The sequence below is a fragment of the Astatotilapia calliptera genome, chromosome 15, assembly GCF_900246225.1.
Source record: "Astatotilapia calliptera chromosome 15, fAstCal1.2, whole genome shotgun sequence".
Classification (NCBI taxonomy): Eukaryota; Metazoa; Chordata; class Actinopteri; order Cichliformes; family Cichlidae; genus Astatotilapia; species Astatotilapia calliptera.
The window spans coordinates 31,069,362-31,089,354 of NC_039316.1; the positions used below are offsets into that span (position 1 = coordinate 31,069,362).

The window sequence follows — 19,993 nt, forward strand, 5'->3', positions numbered from 1 at the left end:
TTCTGTAGCAATAACAAAGTATAACAAATTATTCTGTAGCAATTACACAAGAATATCCAGTAATGTCCCTGCCTACAATTAAACACATTCACTTACTGAAAATCGGGGGCATCTGCTGTGGCAAATGGGTGCAAGCCTTTTACCACAAACTTAGTCTCTGCTTGGTGGCATTGATCTATCCTGGCCTGAAAGGAGACGCTACCGGTAGACTGCAGCGAGAACTGCCAGCATCTGAGCCAGACTCTGTCTCTCTCATCATGGTCACCTAAATGCACAGTAATGGCAGGTTTTGTAATAAGGCAGATCGCGCGAACATAATATGCACTGTTAGTTGATTATTTACCTGCGGCATTAACGGGAGAGGACGTGCAAACGTTACCGCTGCTGCTGGGTTGAGATTCACGAGTCCAGAGCGGAATTAAAAACACGACATTCATTTAAGGTCATCGCATGTTTTGTGAGCAAATGCTTTTGCATATTCGTAGTGTTTCCTCCCTTAAATGAAGTATCTACTTTGCAAGTATTGCCCTGAGTCGCCATGTTTCCTGCCAGGTAAATGACGCTCCGCAACGTGGTGACTTCATTTGGGTGACTGGAATCGATAAGGGAATCGTTTGCAAAAATGGCAAACAATTCCAAGGAATTGAAACAGTGGGAACCGGTTCTCAACAAGAACCGGGTTTCGATACCCATCCCTGTAGACACTACAATAGGTCATCCAGCTAAATAGGTTTGGTTTTGAAGGTACCATTGTCATGTTGATGACATCTGCAAACAGCCTAAGACATTAATATTAATTACAAGGCACTGCATGCATGACATTATGATTGGGAGCAGAGCCCCCGTAAAAGTTTGAACCTAGAATCACCCCTGCTATAGGATAAAGATTCAGGGAAAGGTGTACAAAGTGCTGATATTGCCAATTATCACCTGGCAGCTGCTGCTGGCACTGATGCTAGAGGCATGTAGCACTTTGAGGTGAGATCAGTGCCACCTTGGGTTCTGTGCTCATCAGGTTCAGCAACACTTCTCACTCTTCCTCACCTCAGATCTCACACTGTCGCTTTAAACAGAGCTACTTCAGAGCTCTTCAGCCAAACACATGATAAAAGCACCTTGCTGATGTATTGGTGTCACACATTCATATTCCTATAGACATGCGGTGCTGTGAAAACTGGGGCGCATCCCACTTGTGCTGCAGCTCCTCACTGGTGCTAGCGTGCATTAATAAAGTAATGCCTGCCAAATGACTTTGTTCCTGCACTTACTGTTTTTTTTATCTGCTTAACTCAAAGAAAGACTGCAGAGAACAGCTCACATGTGTTCAAATCAGCATCCCTGTAATTAAATGATTGCATGCTTGAATGATGTACCAGCTGCTTTGTGTTTCAGGTGTGACACAGAGTGTAGAAAGTAATATCTTTCAAATGCAGTCTTAAATGTGCCACAAAGAGTGAGTCTCACTGGGAATTTGTTCCTTTTTATTTCATTTGATAACGCATCGTATATTATTCACATTTAATCAACATGGCAGGACAACACATGAATATGAATAATCTTATATATATGAACATTAATTTGTTCTGGAGAATCTATGAATAAGGATATAAACATCAGACAATGTTATAGAATAAAGGTGATCCCCTCGCTGTAGGGTTTCAGGTTTTTCTTTTATTTGTCAACTTGTGAACTTGTGTATTTATAGTATTTTTGATATAAGACACACATTTGTAATGTAGAATGGTATACAATAAAAGATCAAAATGTCACTTGTCAGGTTTTTTTTTTTAGTCTTTTCATCTTTTTTTTATTTTAACAGCTTTCTGTGGTTCTTCTTTAATATATCTCTCCAACACTGCAGCCATGATGTTCCTGTAATGTAACATCAGGGGTTTTTTGACGTTACATTACTGTTGTTTTACTTTCAGTGACTGAAATCTGCTGAGGCACCTCTGCCTCTAGTTTAAATGCCACATTTTCTCTGTCGCTGGAGTTGCTAGCTCAACCCTCACTGTCTGTGTCAGCTGTAAGCAGCAGCCTTTAGCTTAGCTGCATATGTTCAACACTTAACTGACACTCAGGTGTATGCAGTCAGGTGTTTCTTCAGCTATAGAAGTCCACCGCCAATGATAGGTGGAGTAGCCAGGTCTCTCATCTATAAATAATGTGACTGTGGGCTTGCACGGGTGACTCTAGTTTATCATAGGGATAAAAAAGCAGAAGCATGGTGGGCCCATAACCCAGAGGTCGATTGATGGAAACCATCCTCTGCTAGAATGGTAGAATCATTTCCTCTGGGATTAATGCAGTATTATAATTCTGGGGGGGAAATAGGTATTATTCAATTGCACATTTCCACCTATAGAGCACTAGAAAACAGGGCAATGGAGCCTATCCCGGCTACCTTTGGACTGTGGGAGGAAGCCGGGGTACCTGGACGGCACATGCAAACTCCCAAAGAACCACTGGCTAAAATCACAATTCAATTCAATTCAATTCAATTTTATTTATATAGCGCCAAATCACAACAAAAGTCGCCTCAAGGCGCTTCACATTATGCCACTTGAAATTTAAAATAAAAATAATGTGCAGTACATCATTACATTTTCATTTTCAATACTTAAACCTAACCAGCAAGTCAAGGTAAAATAAGGGGAGAGTAAAAACAAAACAAGCAGTATACCAAGTACATTACTGGTTCTGTCATTTTTGAGCCATGAATGAAATGAATTAGCAGCGTCTGTTTGCTTATAAATGTAGAAATTATAAATTTGCGTAGTTTAAATTTGACTCTGTCTGTGGCTGAGAGAGTTTTGGACGCATCAAAATTCATAGAATATTTCATCCTCTACTGTAGCCTATGGCAAGATGGCATTATAGTTATGCCCCAGTATATGATCAGCTAGAAAATTACATTAATGTTTTGTTGTTACAGTATTTTCCCACCTCTAAGATGACACTTGTTCACCTGGTCCTTAAAAGCAACTTCTTGCAGCAATGCCAATAACTGACTGTCTTGGTATGAAAGCAAAGACAGATGTTTGGTGAAATCAGTGTTGTGTGACTTCTGGAACAGAAAAGCATTATGTTCCACTGTGATTTTGCTTCTTATGAATAAGACTACAAATAGCTCTTCAGTCATCTTTTTCCAAGCTTTACCAAGTAGTTGTTGTTGCCTACAGTTTGTTTGTTTTTTTAAATCACTTACAAGGCAAAATGTCTTGAGGTACTCCATCCACCAACTCAGCTTGATCAAGGACTCCATCTGCAAAATGCATCTGAAGGTGCCTCACACAGTCTGACCCCATACCAAGCACCGGCGCTGAACAATCACATATATAGCTTGTTAGACAGATGGTGGTAGTAAGAGCCCAGAGACAGACCCCTGCCTTCCTTAAAGATGGGGATTAGGAGATGAAGAGGCGGCTTTACGGGAATGAGCTTCAGTGGGAGTAGTGCTCACCCAACCCCCTCGATACAGCAGGGAGCCTCTATTTGGGCCCCGTTGTATTCAAATGCCACCAGAGGCATCAACACCCAGACAAATCAATCTAAGCTCGCCATTGTGCCACAGGTAGCCACTGCAGTATTGCCCTCAACAAGAAGTGTCACCATTCACAAATGTTCATCTTTTCAAACTGCTGCAACATCTCACTCTGTTTAATCTGTGAATCTCTGAGCTTTGGTAAATGGTAAAATGGCCTGTATTTGTATAGCGCTTTACTAGTCCCTAAGGACCCCAATGCGCTTTACACATTCAGTCATCCACCGATTCACACACACATTCACACACTGGTGATGGCAGCCACATTGTAGCCACCTGGGGCGCACTGACAGAGGCGAGGCTGCCGGACACTGGCTGCCCTCTGACCACCACCAGTAGGCAACGGGTGAAGTGTCTTGCCCAAGGACACAACGACCAAGACTGTCCTAGCCAGGGCTCGAACTGGCAACCTTCCCATTACAAGATGAACTGCCAACTCTTGAGCCACGATCGCAATTGGTATTGACATATCATTAAAATGCTGGTAAAAATCAACATGTATTCAACCCAGCTACGATAGCAGCAGGACAATGTGTCAAGTTACAAAAATCAAGAGGTGCACAACCGGCAGAAGTAGTCAATATGCCAACAGCTTTTTCCTTTGTCCTTTGCCAGGCAGTACGGGACAAAGTGCTAGTGGTAGCAAAGAGTGATGACACCTATTGTTCAGGAGAATACTGCCTAACTGCATCGCAACACGCGCAAAGGGACTAAAGCTACACTGGCACTTTGGGCAATTTCTCTGCCAGGACGAGAAATGATATAGCAAAGACGTATCATTCCTAAGATGCTGTTTTGAGTGTGCCAGGGAGAGTAGAGGAGTATAATCCCCACGTTTATGGTCTTTGTTTTTAACCTCCATAACCAGGCATTCCATCAGTTTGGGCTAAGCAAGTATTCTATAGAAGCATAGTGAATAAACAACATTTGCTGAATGTCATGTTCCTAGCATTTTATTTCGGTTTTCTACATTTTTTTAGAAAACAACACTATAATCACAATCTTGCTGTGTCTTAAACAGTGGAGGTGAGGTCATGTCCTCCCAGTGTCTGGCCTGTACTGTAAGCTGTACTGGCAGCAGATTAGACATACACTATCTGATTTAATCCAGTGTCAGGGGAGGTATACTTCCCCACAGCTCAGCACCAGGAACGTCTGAGCTTCTGTTGCCACTGAGGATGACACTTTCCTTATGCTACCAGTTGTCTCAGAATTACAGAGATGCTGTACTCAGTATCTCTGAGCAGACTATCAGGGGAAGTGGGAAAACAAGACACAGCTGAACTAAATCTCATAATGTGACAAGGGGTAGTGAAACTAAAAGCAAGGTACAAGCATAGTTTTATTGTATTCGTTTATGCTGCAGCTTTGTGCTCCATCTCCATCTCAATTTCCCACTTCTCAGATTTATCTTATGTCATCTCAGCGTACAGTAAAGGGCCTGTTTCATTTCCATTAGGGCTTCTTACTGTTTGTTTGAGCACACAGAGAATAATGCCAGGTTCCTTCAAAAGCTACTGTCACCAATAGAGATGGAGTGTTTTTCTCTTTTGCAGGGGAAACACTCATTGTGATGCTATGCCATGTCCTCATTAACATGCATGACATGCAGGAATTCACTGGAGGACATTTGAATAAATTATAGGAAAGTAAGAGCAAGTGCAGGGTGAGGGCAGAAGGAGAGAGAGCCGGTGTACTATTGTTAGTTTATGAAAGGATATTTGGCAGGTTTCCTAAAGGTGCCATGTGAATTGTCCGTGTGTGTATGATTTGTCACTGCTTGTAATTTTCTGCCCTGTAATGTATGATCTATCCACTTCTGATGCAAAGCAGGGCTGTTACCCTAAAATGGGCCCAGTCTGTTGCACTGATTAATTTGTTTCTTTGTGTTAAGTTGTACACTTACCATGACTTTCAGCTGCTAGCAGCACCAGTGAGAAGGAAGCTCTCTTCCCTCCCCTACTGTTCTCCCTTTAACAGCTAGTTACCAATAGTAACAGTCTCTCTTTATCTCATTTCTTCTGTGCTAGTTCTATATACCTTCAGTATCTATTCCCTCCCTCCATCCATCCTTTGTTGCTCCTTTTACACATTCCTTCATTAAGTGGCTGTGCTGGTTGTAACAGTGGAGTAATCACATATGGTGCAGGGCACACATAAAGATGTGCTCCTGCAGGCAGCAGCTGCTGATACTAGCTGAAAATAGATTCCTAGTTCACTCAGCACTTTTCCTCCAGCAACTTTGCTGTTAATGCAGCAGGCCGGCCACTCAGCCTCACTTAGGCTGCCACTATCACAGCAGATGTGCAGAGTGTAAAGGTGCAGGACACAAGAGGCAGATTGTTCCAACAAAAAACTGGCCTTTTATTTGGCCAAAAGTGAAATCAATCCTGCCACATCCAGAGCAGACAGCAAGCACAAAAGTGGAGGTAAACCAACATTTTAACAATACATCTATATAGCACTTTATTTTACTTTTTGAGGTTTGAGTAGGGTTCATGGTTTGTTTTTGTTGCCTTGAAGTTTTTACAAGTGTAATTATCTCACTGCAATGGCAGATAAGTTCTTATCCTACAGAATTGTGACTTTATGATAATAAATCTGTAAAGTAGCCTTATAATGCAGAAATTAACATACTGTCATCAAGATGATTTAAGATGCAACAAGAACGGAAGCAGTGTAAAAGACACACAGTCTGTCATTATTGAAGTTCATTATTGGATAAATACAGAAGTATGTTGTTTATTAATTGTGCTGTGCTTATTAGCAGATAGTCTAGTCAAAGCCCCTCCCTCCACCCCAATCTGTCACAGTTGAACGCACTCACACTTACTCTAGCAGAGGCACACTCACCATCACAGATACAGCATCAGCAGTTTGCTTTTAACAATGACTGATGTCAGTGATTGTGCTCAGAAGTCTGTTGAGCAGGAACCCACTTTAAGGCGCATTGCAGCAGAGGCATCTGGAGACTGGATAAACAGGGATAGCTTCCAGACGCAGTTGCATTGTACCCTGCAGGTACAGGATATATTCTTAAACTAAGGGTATATCCTGACTAATGTGTTCTTGTTTCTTAAAACTATTAAAACTATTACTACATCTACACCAACTGTTTACATTAATCCAGTGTTGAGGACCCTTGAAAGTTCTGTGACAACTCTGGGACTGTGCTGAAGTTTTGATAAGCAGACACCTTTTTTTTGAAAAGGATAAACCATCATCCATTACCTGTCTTAGAAGTCACCAGATAAACTAAAATATTATAGAATTCACACATCTTTTGTATATGTATCTTTCTTTTGATTGTACTTGTGCTTGTTCTCAGTACAGGCTTCCTCAGGTGGATGGAAAATACTCCAGGTGCTGCTTTAATGTGTTACTATACTGACTTTGTGACAGCTGGTCATGTATCTTTAAGAGCTGCAGAGCCGCCAAGTTAAATGATTGGTCCTAATTTTTACCATTGGGGCAGTGTTTTTTTTTCTGAAAACTGTGATAATGTGCACATTTAAAAAAAAAAAAAAACTTTAAAAATAAATTATTGGTGTAACCTAAGTAATGGGTATTCATATTCTAAACACTTATATCTATCGATCATAAACAAGACTATTTGTAATCATGTCACAGCAACAGAGAAACTCAGTTAAACTAATTATGCAAGTCAAACTTGCAAAAGGCAGCTGAAAATTCTGGAGAAGAATGTTGAGCTTTTACAGTGTGAAGTCATTTAGTCGTAAGAGAGACTTGTTTTAATTAAGGAAGAGTGATCCATGAAAGATGAAATGTTATTGTTATAATAGTCAAAATGTAACTTCCATAAAATCCCAAATAAGGATTATCTTTTGGAAACCTGTAATAAACTTTAATTGAAAACATACACTGCATTAATATATTTAGTGATGAAATAAACATTTTACACTGTATTTCATTTCATTACAATCTTTTTTTAAATATAAAATTTAGTTATCAATCGCAAACCAGTAACAAGCAGTGCAGTATCTGGCTGCTCCAGTCTGCATGCTAAAGTATACTTGGGCAAGGTACTGAACCCCGAGTTGCTCCCCAATGGTTTTATCAGAGTATAAATGTAGATAGAAAGCAAATAGGTGTAGAAAAAAGCGCTTGTATAAATTGGTATGAATGGATTAATTGGGCATGTGGTCTGGTTAATGTGGTCTCAAGTAGAGTAGAGAAGTATGAGTATAAGAACCCATACATTTACCATAAACACAATGCAAAAATGACAAATGGCACCAAAATACAACAGGAAGCAAGAAGCAATAATGAAACAGGAGAACGCAGACGCAAAACTAATCTTAGCATAGAGGAATGACGTAGAAGGAAACGTCAGGAACACTGAGTAAATAAAATAAACACACTGAGACTAAATAAACAAAATTGAAAACACGGAGGGAATACACCAACTTGACCATCTAAGCAATAAGCACAGAAAAGAATCAAACATACAATACTAAGTCCAGCAAAACATTTGATTTTTTTATTTAGTATGGTTTCTATATTTTCTACAGGTTTGATTACATTTGATTACAAGTTTGTATAGCCCACTAATAAAAAAAATACATACTTGTGCTGTAATTCATGAGGTAGACTTACCTTTTCCAGTCTATATGCTAAAGTGTCCTTAGTTAAGAACCTGAAACCTAAAATAGTTACTGATTTATCACTGATGTGTGCCAAAGATATCACTAATTTTAATTTAAACTATGTGGATGTGAGCAGTGGAAAATTCTAGAAAACTCTAGGAAGTTCTTAAATTGTAAATATGTTGGTCTGTAGTATAACAAGAAATAATCCAAAGCAAGAGTAAGACTCTCTCTGACATTTGTTCTGCTAGCTCGTACTTGTTGGACTGATAAAAACCCCGATACATGGCAGTTTGTATCTTCTTCATTCCATACAACAAATGAGCTCAAGATATATGTACATGTACATACTACACTGCTCCTACTTGGACTTCTTTCTGCAGAGTAGCTAACTGAGTAATGGACATAATGAACAACTAAAGTTAAATATTTTTGTTTTATGTGTCTTTTTTCTTTTAGTCTGAAATACACTCAGTTGAGTGGCATTATTTGCTGGTAAATTATATTTATTGTATTATATTATCTATCTATCTAGTTTATATTACAAGTACATTGTCAATTTGATATTCTTACAGTTGTTTGAACTACTTTTTATGAACAGCTTTAGTTGCTTTAGGTTCTTAGGTGATGTAAAGTGCTCTGAAAATGTAAAGTGGATCCACTGAAACACTGAAGCTTACTGTCCCACAGCCTGATAAAAGAGACATGGAAATCACCTCGGTTTGTCGCACATCAAAGTGAAATGAATGTGACTGATTAGGAGGGTTAGGTATTGCTGTATTGTTGTTGCCAGGAGTATGAAAGAGGTAAGTAGAATTCAGTAGAACACAGCATTAATATACCACATTTAGTGCACTTTGTGGTTTTGGTAAAGTGCAACAACGTATTTTTATACTGTTATTTTTTTTTAAAGAATCATAGAAAATTTGGTTCTTTCAGCTGATTTTAAATCCAAATTCTGAACATGACCGGCTCCGGACAGTTTTAGTTTTTATTTTCTTCTTCATTCATTTGCAGACTATGTGCTGTTTTAGGGTTTGAGAGTAAAGACTAAATATAAAGTTCCAAATTAGTACAAATTTGATGTGAGGTCAGCAAGTACAGTAGTCATTTTTTTGGATCATAACGAACAATAAAATTATTATAAATTTGTTCGCCGCCAACAGAAGAAAAAAGAAAACAAAGAATAAAAATCCATGGGGATCTACCCTTGTAAGAAGTGAACCACATTTGTAGTGCAGAAAACCCAGGGTGAAGTTACCTGGGTAAGCCAAAATCCGGAGGGTTGGTGGTTCAAACCTTGGCTGCTCCACTCTACTAATAAATATCCTTAGATGCTGGATACTGACTCCAAGTTGCTCTCTGATGCTTCCATCGGAGTGTGAATGTGTGTGAATATTAGAAAGCATTTAAGCTAAAAAAAGAAAAAAAAAAAGGTTCTTGTGTTAAAGGCGTGAATGAGGTGTCTTGTATAAAGCCCTTTGAATGCTTGGAAGAGTAGAAAAGTGCCATATAAAAACCAGTCCAGTGTAAAGTGTTAAGCCACTGGTAGTCAAAGCAGTTTCCCCAACAGTCCTTATAAAAAACAGATTGTTGCTGCTGCTCTCTGGGGTGTCTGACAGTGACTGCAGCACCTTTGGAAGCTACTGCTATTCGAGCACACCGAATACCATGGGTAATTTAGCTTCTTGCTTCCCCCAGCAAAGACAGCTAAACAACTAAACACTGGGCTTATTAAACCCATATTATGTTACTCATGCTTTTCATCTACAAGCATCTGCTAAAGACTTTACATTAATGGACACTCAAAAGTAGCTTCTATCACATTCCCTTCACTGTGTTTGTCACCAGTGAAGTAACCTAACCTGCATGTACCTAACCTAACCTGGGATAAACCTGCAGGAATTGGTTGGTAGAGCCAGAGTAAAGAGCTGAACACAACCTAGTGTGAATCTAATGCTGATCTCCATAAAGTATACAAACATGGAATGGAAAGCTTCCCTCTATTAGCCAATGCCACATAGTGACAATGGGAATAGGCGGAAATCATACAAAATGTGAAAGGAAAAGTGTTTTTATGTATTATTATCCAAAAAGTATTAATTTATTATCAATATTGAAACTTTCGCTATGATCTACTGTTCAGTTTGTGAAGATCATTGCTAATTATTTTAAAAATTACTATCATATAGCTTTGAAGTACAGCTATCTCTTTGTTTTATAGTTCTCATGTCAAGGGTAAAAATAGGTAACTAAACATAAACCACTGCATGTGTTTATACATCTCAATGCAAATAAGAATTTTGCAAATACAGCAGTAGCAGGACTGTAGGCAAAGCCAACTCTGTATGACTGTGGAGCAGACGTGTTGATGCTGGAATGTCCCACAGATTGGTATTATGAGCACAAAGATGGACACAACGTACCTACGTCCAGTATAGCACCAGATCTTCTTTTACTTCTGTATAGAATGCTCAGTGCTGGCCCAATAAAAAGATTAACCAGTACTTTGCAGTGTTTTTGTATGTCATTGGAGCTGTCAGTTTGTCTCACCACACTCCAAGTGCTCTGAACAATAGCTGCGCTGATAGTAATGCTGGCAATTTCCCTGTTTTTTGCAGGTCACTGCCAGAGGATTCGCCCCATTGTTGCAGTTTGCCTACACTGCTAAGCTGTTACTCAGCAGAGAAAACATTCAGGAGGTCATCCGCTGTGCTGAATTCCTGCGCATGCACAACCTCGAGGACTCATGCTTTCGCTTCCTGGAAGCTCAGCTGCGCAGTGAGGAGGACGGCTTGCTGCTTTGCCACAAGGTGGCAGGAGAAGCAAATAACTTGGAGGATGAGAACATGCAATCAGAAGCAGAAAGGCCCACCTCCCCCATGGCCCGACATTGTGCAGATGCCCTTACTTCGTGTCGAGACCCCGACAACGATCGGCTAACGATGGCTATGCCTGGTAACTTCACAGATAGCCGGCCAGATTTCGATCGCCATGGAGCATCGGATCTGCCGCGATGCCCCAAGTACCGGAAATACCAGTGGGCTTGCAACAAGCACAATAATGACTCCTCCTCACATACCAGTACCTCAGGTTTTCCAAGCACATTAAAGGAGACCACCATTAGTGGGGCAGTGGCAAATCAGGGCACACTGCCTTTGGCACAGATCAAAGTGGAACCACAGGCAGAGGAAGAGGCCATTCCTTTGTGCCTGTCAGGGGATGAGCAGGACGCCAGGGATACGGATGTCATAATAGCCATGGAGATGGATAACCCTATATCTGTAGAAAGAACCAAGAGACCCAAGTCCCCTTCCTGCCTGCGAGCCTTCTTCAAGAAAGGAGTTGACATCTCCAGTCTGCCCAACACGTCACAGCAGCTATTCGCCAACAGACTTATCTGCCCACAGGACAAAGGAAACTCTCAGGGAGATCATACAAAAGACTTAGGCCCTTTCACTGGGGAGGTGGCTCTATCTGTTGCATCCCCAAAAGAGGTGGATGGTTTTCCTGCTAGTTTGTCCCACAAATCAACTTCCTGCGATGGGGTTTGCAAACAGGAAGTTGAAATCGACCGCCGCAGTGTCATATTTTCCTCAGGGGCTTGCAATCGCCTGGGAAACCCAGCGCATTCCTACCCTGTTGGGAACTCTTTGGAGATTGAGCTCTCTGAGCACATGACAAAGGGGCTGTGGGCTGGAGCTAGCCATTCCCTACCCACCTCCCAGTCCTATTGTCCCAGCACCACTTCTTCTGAGCCCCAAGTCCTGTGCCGCCCTAGGCCCAACACCAGCTGCCCAGTGCCAATCAAAGTATGCCCGCGCTCACCGCCTTGTGAGACTCGCACCAGAACTTCCAGCTCCTGCTCCTCATACTCCTACGCAGAGGATGGCAGCGGAGGGTCTCCCTGCAGCCTGCCCCAGTTTGAGTTTTCTTCTTCGCCATGCTCTAATGTGGCTCGCTGTCTCAATGTGGACCAGCAGGAGCAAAGTGTAGGAGGGGAGGTTGTTTTTAACCAGGTGAGGCCCAAGATCAAATGTGAGCAGTCCTATGGCACCAACTCTAGTGACGAGTCGGGCTCCTTTTCAGAGGGAGACAGCGAGTCCTGCCACGTGCAGGAGCAAGGATCAGAGGTGAGTATAAAACATTGTTTTTCACATCTAACACAGAGTGTAACTATTATACTCAAGTCCACCAACACTAATTATATTGCATTTACCTGCTCTCCATTAGCGGTCATTAAATCATTGTGTAGTAAAAGGAATGTTGCAAGCAAGATTTACAGCAGCACAAACTGTCACGGTAGTGGGTCTGTGACCCAGTGTTTTGTGTGTTTTAGTTGTATTTTTTGATTATTGTTATTCACGGATTTTGGTTCTGCTTGTGTTATATTTCTGTTCCTTTGCCTTTCTCGTGTTCCTCGTCTTGTCACTCTTGTCTCCATGTTCCTTCTGTCTTCCCAGTCAGTCGTGTCTCTGTCTCAGTGTCTAGTCTGCATCTTTGTCCTTGTCTTGTGTTTCCTATTTTACTTTGAAATTCTGTGCCCTATGTCAGTGTATCTAGTTTTGCTTCCCCTTGTCTCGTTATGTCTGATTAGTCTCAGCTGTGTTTCCCTTCTGTTTCCCATTCCCTCTTTACTCCCTTGTATATTTAATCCTTGTGTTTTCCCTTGCCCTTTGTTGCATTGTACCTTCACCATGCTGTGTTTTTCCTCCGTGCTTCTGGTTCTCTGTTTCCCAGTTTTCTAGTTTGAGCTTCTTGTTTTGAGTTCCTAGTTTAGTTTTCTTGTATTTTATGTTCGAATGTTCTCCAGCAATAAAGCTGCCGCCTTTAGTTAATCATTCGGTCTCTGACCTAGACGTGCTTTGATATTATAGATGCATTTTATGCATTTTCAGAGATGTGTGTCATGAGTCTAACATTTAGAGCTGTCATTGGAGTGACATCTTTTATAAGTCATTTTTGGACATCCAATTTTGGTCCACTGAAGAGGTTGTTTTGTAACACCAGGCAAGGTCTTTTTTTCGTTCAACATCTCTTGAAGGTCTAGTGTTGTCGTCTGTACGAATCAGAATCAGAATCAGAATCAGAAGGGGGTTTATTGCCAAATGTTGAGCAGGTTTACAACATTAGGAAATTGCTGCGGTGCTTCAGTGCAAACATGGTGTCATAAATAGCACTTAAATAGACATGAAAAAAAATAAAAGTAGGGATAAGAATTAAAAGTGCTACGTAGAAAGATATGTGCATGCGATATACATGGGATATATACATGAGAATAAGAATTAAGAGTGCTACGTTGAAAGATATATACATGAGTGCAGGTGGTGATCAGTGCCAAACATGGAATGATGCAGTGAACACAGCGTAGGGTCATGTGTTAGTGGCGGGAACAGTCATATGGTTATTGTTCATGTGTCCAACAGCAGAGGGGAAGAAACTGTTCTTATGGCGAGAGGTTCTGGTGCAAATGGACCGGAGCCTCCTGCCTGAGGGGAGCAGGTCAAACAGACTGTGTCCAGGGTGAGAAGGGTCAGCTGAGATCCGAGCTGCACGCCCCAGTGTCCTGGAGGTGTACAGGTCCTGCAAAGATGGGAGTCTGCAGCCAATCACCTTCTCAGCAGAGCGCACAACACGCTGCAGTCTCTGTTTGTCCCTGATAGTGGCTCCAGCGTACCACACGGTGATGGAGGAGGTGAGGATGGACTCGATGATTGCAGTGTAGAACTGCATCATCGTCCGTGTTGGCAGGTTGAATTTCTTCAGCTGCCTCAGGAAGTACATCCTCTGCTGGGCTTTCTTGATGACGGAGGTGATGGTGGGCTCCCACTTCAGGTCCTGGGTGATGGTGGTACCCAGGAAGCGGAATGAGTCCACAGAGGTGATGGGGGTGTCAGTCAGGATGATGGGGGGGAGTGGGGCTGTGTGCTTCCTGAAGTCCACAATAATCTCCACTGTCTTCTGGGCATTACGCACCAGGTTGTTGTGGCTGCACCAGGACACCAGACGTTCAACCTCCCTCCTGTAGGCAGACTCATCCCCGTCAGAGATGAGCCCAATAACGGTGGTGTCATCTGCGAACTTGATTAGCTTGACAGACTGGTGGGTGGAGGTGCAGCAGTTGGTGTACAGGGAGAAGAGCAGAGGAGAAAGAACACAGCCCTGAGGGGAGCCGGTGCTGATGGTCCGGGAGTCCGAGACATTCTTTCCCAGCCTCACATGCTGCTTCCTGTCCGTCAGGAAGTCAGTGATCCACCGGCAGATGGGATCAGGCACATTCATCTGGGAAAGCTTGTCTCGGAGATGGTCTGGAAGGATGGTGTTGAAGGCAGAGCTGAAGTCCACAAACAGGATCCTGGCGTAGGTTCCTGGGGAGTCCAGATGCTGCAGGATGAAGTGTAGGGCCATGTTGATGGCGTCGTCTACAGACCTGTTGGCTCTATATGCAAACTGCAGGGGGTCCAGGAGGGGGGCCGTGAGGGTCCTGAGATGGGAGAGAACTAGGCGCTCAAAAGACTTCATGACCACAGATGTCAGAGCCACGGGTCTGTAGTCATTTAGTCCAGTGATCCTAGGTTTCTTGGGGACAGGGATTATGGTGGAGGACTTGAAGCAGGCAGGCACATGACATGCCTGCAGTGAGGAGTTGAAGATGCCAGAAAACACTGGGGCCAGCTCGTTTGCACAGTGTCTGAGGGTGGCAGGAGACACGCCGTCTGGGCCGGGAGCTTTCCAAGCATTCAGGTTCTTAAACTGCTTCCTCACATCTGCTTCATGAATATGAAGAGTTGTGGTGGGAGGAGGTGGTGTGAAATCCTCTTTTGTGTGGGGTGAGGAGGGGGGTGTTGTAGGTGAACAGTTTGAAGGTGGTGATGGCTCTATGGAGGGGGGAGAGGTGGGGGAATTAGTGTCCAAAGTGCCTCTATTGTACGACCTCTGTGTACAGGCTAAAGTGTGGCTGTGGACGTCTTTTCAAAGTCAAACAGACTCATTCTAGACGTCATTTTTGTACTGCTTCTATAGGCTCTGTAGTGCCATGTTTCCAGAGGGTGGAGGGCATGTTTTCTGTAAAGAAACAGTTATGTGTAAAGGTGTGATCAGCGGACATCTCCAAGATACGGCAGGCACCTGAGCTAAAAACAAAAGTGAGCAGTTCCACAGTGGGTTTCAAATAGAAATCTCCTCAGCCTCTCACAGGCAGCTTGAAAAATGTGTGTATCAACAAGACTGTTGAGCAGATAGTCCAGTTCATACTGGACTATTAATTAAAATAAACCAGTTAAAGACAAACAGGAAAATGTAAAATAACAACAACAAAGAAACATGGGTACTGAATAATTTAGCAGGCTAACACATAATAAATTGTGTTTGTTTATAAATAATCCATATTCATATGTATCATGTTGATAACAACATTGTTAATATTTGTAAATTAAAAAATATTATATTTACTAATCATGTAAATTCCCTGCATCTATCATGGATGTCCAGATGATGTCCAAAAAAATGGCCTGGTATAAAGTTCAAATGGTTAACATTATACTGACGTCAAAGTTGGGCCATGGTTGGACGTCCAAATTGTGGACCTGGTTTGGATGTTGTACAGATGTCCAGAATTGGTCGTAGTCCAACAGAACCAATATATAGACAAGTCCGCACATCTAGCCGACGTCCAATGTCTAGTGAGTAACCACCAGTGGTACTAACACTGAGGCAGATTTGAGGGAGTCCATATTCAAAACTAAAGATATTTTGTTTTGCATCTGCTATTAACAAGCACAAGAGCTTCTAAAAGTGCCTGAAAAGCCTTCAGTTGATCCAAAATGCTAGAGTGAGGGTACTGACAGGGACTTGAAAGAGAGAGCTTGTTTCTCCCATACTCTCTGCATTTGCTCCCTGTTTAATCCAGATGAAATTTAAAAGTGCTTGCTCTCAGGGAGGTCTTCCCATTGTTAGGGATTTCTCTGTATTAATGTCTTTACCTATAAGGGGCCTTGAGCCAGTTGCTATTGTGCATCCCCAAAGGCTAAAACTGAATTGTTATTTTGTTGTAGTTTCATTTACGTAAGGACAGAATAGTTTTTTTATAGATCTGTCTGATCTGTAATTTTACCCACTTATATGATATGGTACTGATATGATAACGATAGCGGACAGTAAAGGTTTAGTGAGAGACCCTCACCTGGCCCCCTTTGGCCACACTTCTACCAAGCTTTGCATATTGCAAAGTAATTTCAACCACTACTTTACAATGTCCTGTGTCAGTAAATTTTTAATTGTCTGGGGTTGCAGTGAGTTGGAAGTGAGTAGGTGTGACATTCATGATGGAGCCGTAACACAGCTCAACAGTGCTGACAAGCATAACAGCAAATCCTCTAATCACCCCACCCCATCCCTTCACATCCTCCTCCCTCAGTCTACCAGACTCCTAAATGTAGACAACTGTTGTTTACCCGGTAAAGATCATTCATAGACTCTTTAATTCTCAGAAAAAGTCCAGTCTTGGTGTAATAACATGGAGGAGATTTCCCATCTGAGAGAAAGATAATAAAATCAGTTCTCAGAGAAAAACTTTATGGCCTAAAAATGCTGTTTTTTACAAGCAAAATTTCGATTTTCGCTTTGAATCTTAGATCCACGGTGTGGTCAGGGCCTTTTCCATGTTCTCCTCGTGTTAGCGTGGCTCTGGGTACAGTCCAAAGCCATGCATGTTACGAGTTGGGTTAATTGGTAATTCCAAATTGCTGTTTGGTGTGAATTTGAGTGCAAATGATTGTCTGTCTGTGTTAGGTGAAAACATTGCATCTCCAAAGTGTCTCTTTCTAAATATTCTGTTGTATTGTATTGTATTTTATTTTATTTTTTACCTTTGATTAGTAGCTGTTAATAGCACTAAATTGTATATATCTCAAATAAGCTGTGACACACTCCCCAGACAGCTGGATTGTACAGTCTTTTTGCTCCAGTGTTTGAACTTATGACCTTTTGGCTCCAGGAGGCTCCAAAAGAGCACATGTCTTATGATATGACATTCACTGATATTTGCTTGAAGTGTAGGCAGAATTGGTTTTGTTGAACTTGAGAGCAAAAAGAGAGAGAGAGAGATAGTGGAGTGTTGCCATGGTGATTCATTTCACAGAGCGAGATAGTGCGTTGCAAGGTTTGGAGCTACATGACAGGATTGTGCTTTACTGTGGAAAGAATTTTGTTCTGCTGCACAAACAGAGCTGCGAGATAAAGCAGCTTGGCAGTTATGAGTAGTTAATCACATTCACTGCACGATGCATACCAGCCTCTACCATCAGATTTATGGGCCTTTGAAGGGCCTGCTAAATATGCCACTGTAACATGGGATTAATTTATAGCACTGAGCTATAAAACCAGAAGAACAGCCTAAAAATTACATTTCAATTCCAAATGGTAAATTGGAACATACAGCGTACGGCGTTGTTTAAGTCGCACTACACAACTAGCCACACACCAGTGGCGCTCTGTCACCATCAGAGTAACCAAAGCAAGCAGTTATTATCTAGTGAAATAAAAAAAATCAACATCAATTAAAAATGGCAAAAGTATGAAAAATATCTTGGTTGACCAAATATACAAAGTTTAACCAGCAGTTTCACTACTACTCTGCCTTTTTTTTTTTTCATTAATAATGTGTCCAGTGTAATAACCACATCACACAGGGCACAATCCATTTATTTCAACTGTGATGTTTGAAATAAATGATCAAGATAATTTTTTAATGTATTTTTAAATACTTTTGAAATCAAGATGTAGGCTTGTCTTTCTGAGCTGATGTCCACATATAACAGCCGCTACAAGCATATCATTTAAGAGATATAATGCATTTCTGTAGACTAAACAGAATACAAACTGTTTAAAGTGAGCTCGATCTTAAACATCTATGACAAAAGTGTCCCAGCTGCCACAGGGCGAGAGGCAGGGTGCACCCCTGACAGTGTTGCCAGCCTCTCACAGGACCACTCACTTTTTCCAGGATCTGGAGAAAAGCCATACAAACACAGGGAGAACATAGCCAGATTCGTAGCATATTTAATAAATGAAATTGTGTCACTGATTGTTGCATTTATTGGCAGCGATCACATTAGTGGTCTTGATTTGAGCTCTTTTGCTGTATGCGTGCCAGAACCACGCGACTAGTCACTAGTTGAGTTAATAAAGAGACCTGAGAATTTTGATCACTCAAATGCTGTGTTGGTTGCCACAGTCCTATTTGCTTATGACAGTGCAGGCAAATCTCCACTAGCAGCACTATCTAAGCTGAGCATGTATCATGCATCTGGCGCAAGCAGCATTAGTACCCCAGTTTGTCTCCTTGTAGCTGTCAGACCTCCAGCTCTGGCTGTGGTGTGGGCGTAAAGCTCATTCTCGCGTGTAGTCTGGCCACAGCAGTGCAAATATTGATCTCAGAGCTAGTGGGAGGAATAAGGAAGTAGTCCTGATACATCAGCACATTGATATTTTTTTTCCTGTCAGGCAACACATAAAATAGGACAGGAAATGCACAGACCTTAATATCAGTTCCGCTCCTCTTGCAAAATGCCAAAGAAACTTTACTCTAGTCTAGATATGATGTGGCTGTGGTCTAAATAAAGATTTGCCATTCATAATGTTATCTTTGGAGCTGTTTTTTAGGCGCATGCAATAGTGATACCAGTACATGAATAAGATGCCACATTAAATTTTTGTAACTGGTGCCTTTGTTACCTTACCATCTCCAGGCAATTGTAGGCAGTACATTAGCATCAACTGGAAATAAAGTACTCTTTGGAATTATAGTTTAATGTTGTAATGGAATCAGAAATATGATGGTAAGAACATCTACGTAGGCAAAAATGGGAGAGCCTTGTTTCAACTAGGAGGATGTTTGTTTATTGCTTTCCATGCTTCATACGGGCAATACATCTAAAAACACAGGGCTGTCTGGGACACAGAAATGACTCCAGTGACTCTCGTCTTTGAGGCTTTGCATAGGTCCTGGAAGCACAGAGACATTTAGCATCCAATGGTAAACTGCAGAATTCTTGCAATGTTGACTTGTTAGCCACTGGCAAACCAGTGTTGTGATGTTTTGTACCCACATTCCCAGTAATAGTGTCAAGTACTACAAGGTTTGTTTTTGGATTTTCTGTGATGAAGTTTGACACACTTTTCTTATTTGCCAACCCATTTCTTTATATCTGTTTCCTCTGCAACTCATTATTTTGACAGTTAAATGTCTGATATTGTTTTTAATTTGCAGTGGCACTGCAGAGTGCTCAGAGTGGGGCAGAACAGTTACCAGTGAATGTCTCAACATTATCATGATCTTCATTAAATGCTGACTAATGGCATGCATGGGAAATTCTACTCTACAATCTAATTTATAAGCATGTGAGATGGGATTAATTAAACGCATGCAGAATTATAAACTGCACATTCCAGTATAAAATCCAATTTTAATTTGGATTACATGAGAGGCAAATATTACACGGACTTATGCCAGAGGTATCAACTAGAGACAATTTTAGGAAATTGCTTTATCTTTTAAAGAAACTTCCAGAGCAAATACATTTGTGTAGGAGTAAAGTGAGGGTTGTGGTGGATTCTGCAGGTGGAACGCAGACCACAGTGAACTGTCCCACTGGGGATCATCCATCGAGGTGTCCCACTCAAGCTTGGCTGGCAGGTCTCCTCATGGTACCTGCGTGTTGCTGAAACTAAAGAAATCAAATCAACTTTATCCTATACCATTTTTTTAACTCCCTACACACACACACACACACACACACACACACACACACACACGTTGGGGACATTTTCTTGTTGTATAGTA

At 41.6% G+C, this 19,993-nt stretch overlaps 1 protein-coding gene across 3 annotated transcripts in view; it reads left to right on the forward strand.

Moving 5' to 3' along the window:
- bach2b (BACH transcriptional regulator 2b) overlaps nucleotides 1-19,993 on the forward strand; it is a 95,249-nt gene that overhangs the window by 62,952 nt on the left and 12,304 nt on the right. For all 3 annotated transcript variants that reach the window (XM_026142947.1, XM_026142945.1, XM_026142946.1), the window contains one exon: nucleotides 10,773-12,284. In XM_026142947.1, coding sequence (XP_025998732.1) covers nucleotides 10,773-12,284 — 1,512 coding nt within the window. The remainder of the gene's footprint in view (nucleotides 1-10,772; nucleotides 12,285-19,993) is intronic.